Source organism: Cherax quadricarinatus, chromosome 51, assembly GCF_038502225.1.
Source record: "Cherax quadricarinatus isolate ZL_2023a chromosome 51, ASM3850222v1, whole genome shotgun sequence".
Taxonomy (NCBI): domain Eukaryota; kingdom Metazoa; phylum Arthropoda; class Malacostraca; order Decapoda; family Parastacidae; genus Cherax; species Cherax quadricarinatus.
In genome coordinates this window covers 19,851,220-19,863,719 of record NC_091342.1, presented here as the reverse complement: position 1 = coordinate 19,863,719, position 12,500 = coordinate 19,851,220, and the positions used below count along the sequence as shown (strand labels likewise).

The following is a 12,500-nucleotide window of genomic DNA, read 5'->3' as shown; positions in this document are numbered from 1 at the left end:
ACGAAAGCCTGTAATTGTTTTACATGATGGTAGGATTGCTGGTGTCTTTTGTGTGTCTCGTAAATATGCAAGATTACAGGTACGTCTTGCTACTTCTACTTACACTTAGGTCACACTACACATACATGTACAAGCATATATATACACACCCCTCTGGGTTTTCTGCTATTTTCTTTCTAGTTCTTGTTCTTGTTTATTTCCTGCTATCTCCATGGGGAAGTGGAACAGAATTCTTCCTCCGTAAGCCATGTGTGTTGTAAGAGGCAACTAAAATGCCGGGGGCAAGGGGCTAGTAACCCCTTCTCCTGTATATATTAGTAAATGTAAAAGGAGAAACTTTAATTTTTCCTTTTGGGCCACCCTGCTCAGTGGGATACGGCCGGTGTGTTGAAAGAAAGAAGTTTAGTACCTCTCTAAATTATCTTAGGTGCAGCAGGAGCAGTGACTCAATCCCTGCAACCACATATGAGTACATTAATTACCTTCTTTTCAAGCTTTACATTAAAATGTATTAACATAAATATCAAGAGTGGTTGTGGTGGGACACATGAGTGCTAAAGTGGAGAAAACAGTTATAGAGGGTGTGGTAGGTAAGTTTAGGGTTTTAGGTGTAAATGATAATGGGGGGCTTCTGATTGAGCTTAGTACAGAAAGGGGGTTTGTAATACATAATACATATTTTAAGAAAAAAGGAATAAATAAGTACACAAGATACGATACAGTGCATAATGACAGTAGTTTATTGGACTATGTATTGGTAGATAAAAGACTGTTGAGTGGACTTCAGGATGTGCATGTTTATTGAGGGGCCACAGATACATCAGACCATTTTTTCAGTTGTAGCTACAGTGAGAGTTAAAGGTAGATGGAATACAAGAAGAATGGCATCAGCAAGTAAGAGAGGTGCAAAGGCTTATAAACTAAAGGAGGAGGCAGTTAGGGTAAGATATAAACAACTACTGGAAGGAAAATGGACTAGTGAGAGTATAGGCAATGAGGTTCAAGATGTATGGGATAGATTAAAGAATGTAGTGTTAGAGTGTTCAGCAGAAGTGTGTAGTTACAGGAAAGTGGGTGTGGGAGGGAAGAAAAGTGACTGGTGGAATGATGAGGTTCTTACAAAGTAGAAGTGATGCAAGGAGGGAGGAGTATATGGGGGGAAAAAGAAAGCTTAAGAAAGTGGTGAAGGAATGTAAAAGGAGAGCAAATAAGAGAGTGAGATGCTATCAACAAATTTTGCTGAGAATAAGATATTAATAAGTTGAGAAAGAGTTGGGAATGAATGGATATGACAGTTAAAAATTGGAGAGGAGAATTATTAAATGGAATGTCAGAAGAATTGGGAATATGGAGGAAATATTTTGAGGAACTTAAGTGTTGATGAAGATAGGGAAGTTGTGATTTCATGTACTAGGCAGGGAGGTATAACATCTTGTAGAAGCTAGGAAGAGCCAAGTGTGAGTGTGGGGAGGTGCGTGAAGCAGTGGGTAGAATGAAAGGGCGTAAAGCAGCTGGGATTGATGGGATAAAGACAGAAATGTTAAAAGCAGGTGGGGAGATAGTTTTGGAATGGTAAGTGCTTTTATTTAATAAATGTATGGAAGACAGGAAGGTACCTAAGGAATGGCAAAGAGAATGTATAATTCCTTTGCATAAAGGCAAAGGGGACAAAAGAGAATGTAAAAATTATAGGGGATTAAGCCTGTTCAGACCTAGGTAGTAGGTTGGTAGACAGCAACCACTCAGGAAGGTACTACAGTGGACCCCCGCATAACGATCACCTCCGAATGCGACCAATTATGTAAGTGTATTTATGTAAGTGCGTTTGTACGTGTATGTTTGCGGGTCTGAAATGGACTAATGTACTTCACAATATTCCTTATGGGAACAAATTCGGTCAGTACTGGCACCTGAACATACTTCTGGAGTGACAAAATATCGTTAACCGGGGGTCCAGTGTACTGTCCTGCCAAGTGAGTGTAAAACAAAAGCTTGTAATTGTTTTACGTGATGGTTGGACTGCTGGTGTCTTTTGTTCTGTCTCATAAACGTGCAAGATTTCAGGTACATCTTGCTACTTCTACTTCCACTTAGGTCACATTACACATGCATGTGCAAGCATATATATACACACCCCTCTGGGCTTTTTTCTATTTTCTTACTAGTTTTGGTTCTTGTTTATTTCCTCTTATCTCCATGGGTGAGTGAAACAGAATTCTTCCTCCTTAAGCCATGCGTGTTGTAAGAAGCTACTAAAATCCCCGGAGCAAGGAGCTAGTAACCCCTTCTCCTGTATACATTACTAAATGTAAAAGAAGAAACTTGCGTTTTTCTTTTGGGCCATCCCGCCTCAGTGGGATATGGTCAGTGTGTTGAAAGAAACAAGAAGAAGCCTGTTCAGTATACTTGGTAAAGGGTATGGTAGAGTTATTATTAAAAGAATTAAAAGTAAGACGAAGAGTAGGATCGCAGAAGAAGAAGGAGGCTTTAGGAAGCGTTGGAGGCGTGTAGACCAAGTGTTTACAGTGAACATATAGGTGAACAGTATTTAGATAAGGGTAAAGAGGTTTCTGTTGCATTTATGGATTTGGAAAAGGCATATGCTAGAGTGGACAGGGGAGCAATATGGCAGACATTGCAAATGTATAGAATAGGTGATAAGTTACTGACAGCAGTTAAAAGTTTTTACGAGGATAATGAGGCTCAGGTTAAGAGTATATAGGAGAGAGGGAGGTTATTTCCTAGTAAAAGTAGGACTTAGACAGGGATGCATGATGTCACCATGATTGTTCAATATATTTATAGATGGGGCTGCAAGAGACGTGAATACTTGAGTGCTGGCAAGAGGTGTGGGATTAAAAGAGAGAATCTAACACAAAGTGGAAGTTGTCACAGTTGCTTTTTGCTGATGACACTGTGCTCTTGCAAGATCCTGAAGAAAAGCTGCAGAAGTTGGTGAGCAAGTTTGGAAGGGAATGCAAAAGAAGAAAATTAAAAGTGAACACAGGAAAGAGCAAGGCGATGAGGATGAGGTGAATCATAGAACTGATGAGGGGAAACAGGTGAGTGAAACACTGAGGAGTCTGTGGAGACAAAGAACATTATCCATGGAAGCAAAGAGGGGAATGTATGAGAGTATAGTGGTACCAACGCTCTTATATGGGTAAGAAGCATGGATGGTGAATGTTGCAGCAAGAAGAAGGCTGGAGGCAGTAGACATGTATCTGAGAGCAATGTATGGTGTGAATATAATGCAGAGAATCCATAACTTGGAGATTAGATTAGGTGCAGGTTTCTAGAAGTGTTATCCAGAGGGCAGAGGAGGGGTTGTTGAGGTGGTTCAGACATTTTGAGAGGATGGAACAAAATAGAATGACTTGGAGGGCATATAAATCTGTAATGGAAGGAAGATGGGGTAAGGGTTGGAGGGAGGAGCTAAAGGAGGTTTTGTGTGCGAGGGGCTTGGACTTTCAGCAATCGTGAGTGCTAGATAGGAGTGGAGACATATGGTTTTTATGACTTGACATGTTGTTGGAGTATGAGCAAAGCAACATTTATGAAGGGATTCAGGGAAACTGGTTAGTTGGGCTTGAGTCCTGGAAGAAGGGGTATTGATGTGTTGCAGTTTTTTTTAACTGTAGTGTAGGCATGCCTCTGTCAAGACAGTGATGGAGTGAATGATGATAAAATTGTTTCTTTTTTTTTTTGGATCGCCCTGCCTTGGTAGGAAACAACTAATGTGTTAATAAAAATTAAAAAAAATATAAGAATCAAACCTACAGTCTAGTAACATCTGTCAATAATTCTTACAATCATTACCCTTTCACTCATATTTACTTTTACATATTAATTACTTACCTTATATTTTGCAACAAGGTAATTCCACTTTTTCCTGAGTTGGTTAGGGTTCAGAATATGCTCAAGTCCTAGTTCCTCCATAATCTCCCTGTAGAAGAAAATGTTAGAAAGGAAGAGAATATGCAGAAAAATAAACTCATAGTAAACTCCAGTACTGGCAATTTCAAATTTCTTGGCTTAGTACCAAAAGCACTTTGAAATTCCTATCTTCTGGTTACAGCTGTTTCCATCACTATTAAGTGCTGGTGGTAAGTTTTTGAGTGATTAATCAGCAACCAGTGCAGAGGATACAATGGTATAAACCTTGGTAATAAATACCGACAAGTTGGTTTAGAAAGACACGTAAGCAAACACTATAACATATTTATTAGAAAACGTTTCGGTCCTGGGACCTTGATCACTTCTAACATACAGAAGTAGAAAGACATTATATATATAGGCGGAGAGTGAGGTGTGACGCACGTGACCTGAGGAATGTCATAAGAACATAAGAATGGAGGAACACTGTCGAAGGCCTACTGGCCCATGCGAGGCAGGTCCTTATCAAAACAACCTCTACCTATGATGAGGACGGGTAGACGATGAAATCATGTGACTCCTGTGTTGTTGGGTTGGTGCTGCTTAAGTATCATGTATGCCAATGTTTTTGAAATTTTGTAGTTTCCAGTGTTGCTTTCTATAGTGTCGGTGACGGCGATTAGTATGAAAAACTTCTTTCTGTGTATGGCTCAGTGAAGTATGATAATAATTAAATCCCCAAATCATCTGTCTTGGGGCAGTTGCTCGACTGACATTTATTAATGGAGAGGGGTATGATTCAGTATAGAAAATGAGGGGCCCCATGAGAAAACAGGAGACAGAACAGAGCTCTATGCTGCATCGATCTTGGGGTACAGGTCTAATGGAGTGGGGTGGGTGGGTGGTTAGTTATATTTCAAATTATCCCCCCAAATCAACTCTGATCAACACCGGAACTCAATGAAAGGACACCCCACCTCACTCCACAAGATACGAACATTGTGAGAGTTAAAAAAAAATCATAAATTATTTTTCTCCATTTTTTTTATCAAATACATTCACATTTTGTGTATTTTTTGTACGGGACTGGGCAAAAACTGTAGATTTAACAATTTTGATTTTGTTAAAGCTGTATTGCTTTTTTCACTAAATACATTATTTTGGGCATATCCCTTTTATAAATGTGTGGTAGGTTAGCAATTCTTTGATAAGATGTTAAGATTGGTCAAGCAATGCAGACTTAATAAATGCCCTGGTCTACTGGACAGTGAGGCAGTCACATTTTGTACATGATTAAGCTTGAAGTATAATCACACAGAAAAAGTTATACCACAACCACCCCACAGCACATGCCAGACAACGGCCTCTCCCAATCATTACAGATAGGGGATGGTGAGATTGTAAAGTATTGTGGCAGATACAATGGAAGAAGAGGGTATGAATGAATGGGAGGGAGGGGAGAAGAGGGGTAGTGGTAGAGAGAGAGAGAGAGAGGTAGAGAGAGAGGTAGAGAGAGAGGTAGAGAGAGAGAGAGGTAGAGAGAGAGAGAGGTAGAGAGAGAGGTAGAGAGAGAGAGAGGTAGAGAGAGAGAGGTAGATAGAGAGAGAGGTAGAGAGAAAGAGAGGTAGAGAGAAAGAGAGGTAGAGAGAGAGAGAGGTAGAGAGAGAGAGAGAGGTAGAGAGAGAGAGAGAGGTAGAGAGAGAGAGAGAGAGGTAGAGAGAGAGAGAGGTAGAGAGAGAGAGGTAGAGATAGAGAGAGGTAGAGAGAGAGAGAGGTAGAGAGGAGGGATGTGGGTGGCCTTACTGTTATGTATAAGGCCAATATTGTCAAAGTGCCACACTTGGATCCACTTCGAGGACAGCATGAAACAAGCTTTTATGCCACAAGACGGGCAGAAAGCAGCAACTTCACTCTGGCTGTACCCTTCTCCAGAACATCACTCCATCTGAGATCCTATATACCCAGGATGACTCGAGTAAGGAACACATTCGTACAGCATAATGATGTCAAAGAGATAAAGTCAGTTGATCAAATGAAAATGCTGGCCCACAGATGGCTCCAACTTCATCCTGTTCCCTACTTGTATATCTCATAACAATAAAAATGCTTCAAATGAGCTGATGTAGGTAACAGCTCTTAGCTTGCCAATAAAGTTAGGAATCCTTAACCTGTAAATAGCTTGTCAATAAAGCTAGGGATCCTTAACATTGTCAAACCCTGTGTAAAAAAAAAAAGACAGAGGTAGAGAGAGAGGTAGAGAGAGAGGTGGGAGAGAGAGAGAGAGAGAGAGAGAGAGAGAGAGAGAGAGAGAGAGAGAGAGAGAGAGAGAGAGAGAGAGAGAGAGAGAGAGAGAGAGAGAGAGAGAGCGAGAGAGAGAGACAGAGAGAGAGAGAGAGAGAGAGAGAGAGAGAGAGAGAGAGAAGGAGAGAGAGAAGAGAGAGGAGAGAGAGAGAGAGAGAGAGAGAGAGAGAGAGAGAGAGAGAGAGAGAGAGAGAGAGAGAGAGACAGAGAGACAGAGAGAGAGAGAGAGACAGAGACAGAGACAGAGACAGAGAGACAGAGAGACAGAGAGACAGAGAGAGAGACAAAGAGAGACAGAGAGACAGAGAGAGAGACAGAGAGAGAGACAGAGAGAGAGACAGAGAGAGAGACAGAGAGAGAGACAGAGAGAGAGACAGAGAGAGAGAGAGAGAGAGAGAGAGAGAGAGAGAGAGAGAGAGAGAGAGAGAGAGAGAGACAGAGACAGAGAGACAGAGACAGAGACAGAGAAACAGAGAACAAGAAAGGACATCAGGAGGACCAGTGTCGGAAGAAAAAGGAACTTGACAGACAGGACCACCTGTTTAGAGACCTGTTCTCAGAACAAACCAGCAGGATCTCTGAATTGGTGAACACTCTCACACGTCACCCACTCAGCTACTCCTATCCCAGCCCAGCAGGTGGTATTGTGCCTTATACAAGACCACAGACCTACATCCCTGCAGCTGCCTCAGTACCCTACCTCTCTCAAGGGCAGGCACCTTACATGCCCTACACACCCACCACCTCAAGCTGACCCCATCATCATGAGGAGCCAGTCTATCAGCATCCTGTCGGCCAACATTAGAGGTTTCATTACTAATGTTGGAGAGCTAACACACAGTTTTGTGAACACTCGACGTCCCAACATGATAGCTGTTGTTGAAACATTTTTGGATGACAGGACTCCAGAAAATTTTGCAAGAAATGCTGGCTACACCTCATGGATGAGAAGAGACAGGCAAGGGCAAGAAGGAGGTGTTGTTGTGTGCTTCTCTAAAGGTGTTCATGCCCAGCACATTGATGTTGCCACCCCTACACATCTTGAAATGATGTTCTTCAAGCTCTGCATAAACACTAGTACCTCTGTACTAGCATGTGCAATGTACAGACCTCAGTGGCAACATGCAGATCCCATCAACTTTCTAATGGAAAATATTAACTCCCTTCTGCTACAACACAACTGTCAACATATCATAATTGTTGGTGACCTCAACCAACAGAGGGACTTTGATGACCTTCTTGCAGTGTTTGACATGAGAAACTTTGTTGATTTCCCTACTCACATCTCTGGCTCCTCCCTTGACCCAGTAGTGAGTGATCTGGCAGAAGGCATAGTCACTTGTCAACCCTTCGGCTATGTTGGATCGTCTGACCACAAGGCTGTTTTTACGACACTTAAGATCCCAACAGAACGAGGTGAGGAGTCCACACGCACAACCTGGCTATGGGAAAGAGGTAATTGGCCAGCCCTTTGCTCTGAGCTTGCCACCACCAATTGGAATGCTCTTCTCCAAGGGGATGTTGACAACCAAGTGAAAGCCTTCACTGGACACATCCTTAATTTACAACAAGAACACATTCCTCAAAGGCAATATGTGACGAAGCCTACGGATCAGCCTTGGTTTGGCTTTCGTTGTAGAGAGGCTGCTACTGCTAAGTACAAAGCATGGCAAAGGTATAAGAGACATCCTACCACCTATAACAGGAACTTGCACAGGCAAGCCTGTAGACATATGGGTGACGTTCAAAAGTGGGCCATTGCTAAATGGGAGGTGGACACTAAAAGAAAGCTAGCATCAGGTAGGGTATGCTCCAAAACCTGGTGGTCCCTGGTCAAGGACAGACAAGGTTATCTGCCTGATGAACTCATTCCACCTCTAAATCGACAGGATGGGACCACCTCTACTAGTAGTCAAGAGAAGGCAGACCTCTTTGCTGAACACTGCTACTAAAATGCAAGTTCCTGATCCAGCAAGGGACCCTCCTTGCCTAGCTGCAAGAACTTTGTCAAAACTGTCAGTGGTGACAATAAGGCAGGAGGAGGTGCATTTCCTTCTTAAATTGCTTGACCAAGAAAAGGCTGTGGGCCCAGACAAGTTGAGCCCAAGATTGCTGAGAAGATGTGCAGACCAGCTACCAGCACCTCTAACTCACATCTTTCAGCACTGCCTAGTACAGTGTAAATGGCCCTCTCTATGGAAAGAGGCAAATGTAGTCCCTCTTCACAAAAAGAAGAGCAGAGCAGAAATCAGCAACTACAGACCAGTGTCACTCCTGTCAATCACTGGTAAGATCCTTGAGACAATAATCTCAAGACAAATGACAAGAGTTTTTTGACTACCACTCACTACTTTGTGACCGTCAATATGGCTTCAGGAAAGGTTACTCTTCCGCTGATCTGTTGTTAAACCTCTCTACTAAGTGGCACCAGTCACTGGATGAATCCAAAGTCAGCTGTGTGGTAGCACTGGACATTGCTGGCGCTTTCGACCGGGTGTGGCACCAGGGCCTCTTAGCAAAACTTCAAGCACTGGAAATTGCAGGCTCTACGCTATGTCTCCTCAGTGACTACCTTCATGGTAGATCTCTAAGTGTAGTTCTCAATGGAACGGAATCAGCAAGACATCCTATTGGGGCAAGTGTTCCACAAGGAAGTGTGCTGGGACCACTGTTATGGAAAGTCTACTTCAATGACCTTCTTCATCTCATCCCAGAATTCCATGCATATGCAGACAACTGTACACTGACATTCACTTATTCAAGAGAAGAAATGCCAACTGCTCTAAGCTACATCAATCACCAGCTAAGAGCTATATCAGCTTGGGGAAACAGATGGCAAGTAAAATTTGCACCTGAGAAAATGCAAATGATGATGGTCTCTAGGCACCATGATGGTAATGCCTATGCAGTAGTAAGGATGAATGGGAGGGTGTTGGCACCTGGGGAAGAAGTTGATATCCTTGGGGTGAAATCTGACTCCAAACTGACCATGAAGAACCATGTTGTAAATCTTGCAAACAAGGCAGTCAGGGAGCTTACAGCACTTTGCCATATCTTGCATCTGCTTGACAGTAGGGGTTGCAAGATTATGTACGAGGCACACCTCTTCAAGGGGGGCTCCTTGGCGTGGTGAAGAGGCTCTTGGTCTGAGGAATTAGCCCTGTCGGTCTTCTTCCTCAGACCGAACCTAATTACCCCCCATTCTCCCCTCCCCTATCCCATCCTCCCCATCCTCCCCTTTTTCCATTCCTCCTCCTCCTCCTCACCCCTCCCTTTTGCCCTTCCTCTTTTTGGCCTTTGGGATTTCTCCCACAGGCGCGCTAGTTCCTAGGTAGGGGAAAGGACACCGGGGTCCATCCCATTCCGTTGAGGTTCTTGGCGGTGGCGTAGTTTGCCGTGGAATCTGGATTGCCTGGGGATGTCCCGATCCCTCTCTGGTATCCCGGAGTAGCTTTGGGTGTCTTTCGGGCGACGGGTGTATCTCTGGAAGCCACCTTTCGGATTCCGAGGGTGGTGGCCGAAGGAGGTATGCTTTGTGGCGGATATCCGGCCGCCCTCTCTTTTGTCCACCGAGGTAGCTCGGCAGATGTGAGGTTGCTATCCCGGATTGCTGGTTTACTGGCATGAAGGGTAGGGTATGGCATGGGTTCCATGCTGCATCTGCGCTACTAGCAGTGTTGAGGTCCTCTTGGGCGCGGAGGGAGATTTCCGGCCCTTTCATTTCTCCTGGGAACTATTCCTCCCCGCCCCCCCCTTTTTTTATTCTTTTTTTTATTTTTATTTTCTTTTCTTCTTTCTTTTTTTTCTTAAAAACAAAAAGCAAAGGAGTAACCTAACCATGGCAGCCCTAGTCCATGAACCCACTACCCCCGGGCCCCTTCTTGATACCGCACCCCATTCTGACCCTGCCTTGTGTTTAGACCACTCTTCGGACACTCCTGATGCCCCTGTACCTCTTGCTGGTGCTGTTTCCTCACCCGCTTCAGGTACCGGGGCTTCGACAGACTCCTTCGATTTGTCTGAACTCCGCTCTCCTTTGACTATGCTTCCGGCTTCTCCCTCTACGGTACGGCAATTTTTGAATCGCCCGCCCATTTCACGCCGGACCAACTCCGGTCCTACTCCTAAACGCCAACGTCAATCTCCTGATGATGCTCCTTCGTTACCTTCCCATTCTACTCGGAAAAGACCGACACATCAAGCACTCCCTCTCCACGCTCAGTTTCGGACCACACAATGGACTAAATTCTTTACTTTAAGACCGACTTCTTCTTCTGCCTACCTTTCTGACCATAGTATTGGCAAAGCGCTCCTGCGTCATGTTGGCAGAGATATTTCATTTCATGCTCTCAAGAGCGGTACGTGCATCGTCACTGTCCAGAATGCTACCCAAGCTCATGATCTTTCTCTCCTTTCGAATATCGATACTACTCCTATCACTATTGAAAAACATCTTTCTCTCAATTCTTGTAGTGGTACTGTCATTCTGCCCCATACCATAGTCCAACAGAATTTCCAGTCATGTGGCAATGACATTTTTGAACAGCTGGAACTCCAGGATCTCCCAATCCTCAAAGTAGACACTTATGTCCTTCCTGCCCGGGGGAGGAGACGTTACCCTTGCAATGTGGTTCGTTTAACTTTTGACAGCCGAGAACTCCCGTCCTCTGTACATGTCGCGGGACATCGGTTACAAGTTCGAAAGGTGATACCTACACCACAACAATGTAGAAATTGCTGGCGTTTTGGTCACCCAGTGAAATATTGCAGATCTATGGCCGAATGCCCAGTCTGTGGTGCCGACGACCATTCTAATACATCTTGCAGTCACCCTCCATCTTGCCTTAATTGTAATGAAGCTCACCCTTCGTACTCCCGCCGTTCCCAGGTCTACTTAAATGAACGTGAAATCCGTTGCCTCAAAGAGGCAGAAGGTCTCCCTTATGCTATGGCAGTTACTAATCTCCGCCTCCAAGGGAGACTACCCCGTGTTTCTTATTCTCGTGTTTCCAAACATCCCCCCACTTCTGGGGTCCCATCTTCTGCAGCCTCCTCTGTTGTTACCCCTCCCATAGCCACTACGGCATCTAATCCTTTTGCTGTCCTTGGCTCTGACGTCCCGACTACAACTCAGTCTGTTCTCACATCTTCGTGTCCTTCCTCACAAGCCCCAGTATTGACAAGACCTCGTACGACACCTAATACCAATCGCCCCTCTACTCAGAAGTCCAAAAAAATCCACATTGCTCAAATCTTCTTTGCCCCTTCCTTCCCTTCTTCCACCTCCACACTTTACCTTTCCAGTCTCTGTACCTAGTTCTTCCCCTCTCTCTGGCTCTATTACAAGTGTGGAGATTCACCCTCCTCCTCGTACTATGCCTCCCACCCCCGTCCCGTCCCAAGTTTCTCCCTCTTCTGCCACCTCCCAGGTTTCTGCCTCTTCTGTCCCCCCCCACACTTCATCTCCAGTCCCTTACGCTCTTCCCTCCCCCTCTACTTTGGTACAGTCCATTACTGTCCCAATCTTTACTCACCCTTCTCCTTCTATCTCCAATATGGTCTCCCATACATCTTTGAATTCAGAAACACTTGAAGCCATTTCAGAATATATTGAAGAGACTAAACCTTCAATGGACACTGATTCACTTCCTGTTCCTTCTCTTCCCTCTCCTCCATCTTCACAACCCCATTCTTCGCAACGCTCCGTTCCTTCGCTACTTGAACGTCTTCCAATGCCACCACACGTTGACTTTTCTAACCCCTCTAGTCCGTAGGTGCCTTTACCTACAGATTCCTGATATTTTCTTCATCGCCAATCACGGCCTATTTACAGTGGAATATCCGCGGCCTCAGGGGTAATCGGGGTGAGCTTCAGATGTTGCTTTCCAGGTTTTCCCCTGTTGGTGCTTGCTTACAAGAACCAAAATTACACTCAGCTGTTTTCCAACCTATCTCAGGCTATAATTTATTGTATTCTTCGGATCCTTTCTCAGATGAGACCTTTAATGAAAGTGCCCTTCTTCTACGCAATGATATTCCGTACTGTCAACCATTTGTCCATACCTCGCTGCATTACACTGCAGCCCGTATCCACTTGAATAAGTGGTTTACAATATGTTCTTTATATCTCTCTCCTTCTCGAGCATTTTCTATCCCAGACTTTGCCTTTCTTGTTTCATCCTTACCACCACCACTTCTGTTACTTGGTGATTTTAATGCCCACCATTTCCTCTGGGGGGGTCTCATTGTGACTCACGTGGCATTCAGTTGGAGGCTTTTCTTGCCTCTCACCCCCTCCATGTTTTAAATACGGGTACTCCCAC

At 44.4% G+C, this 12,500-nt stretch overlaps 1 protein-coding gene across 3 annotated transcripts in view; it reads right to left on the bottom strand.

Annotated features, from left to right (window-relative positions):
* The window catches only part of LOC128694629 (uncharacterized), a 316,265-nt gene that overhangs the window by 165,578 nt on the left and 138,187 nt on the right, over window positions 1-12,500 (bottom strand). For all 3 annotated transcript variants that reach the window (XM_070095923.1, XM_070095924.1, XM_070095926.1), the window contains exon 12: window positions 3,859-3,946. In XM_070095923.1, coding sequence (XP_069952024.1) covers window positions 3,859-3,946 — 88 coding nt within the window. The remainder of the gene's footprint in view (window positions 1-3,858; window positions 3,947-12,500) is intronic.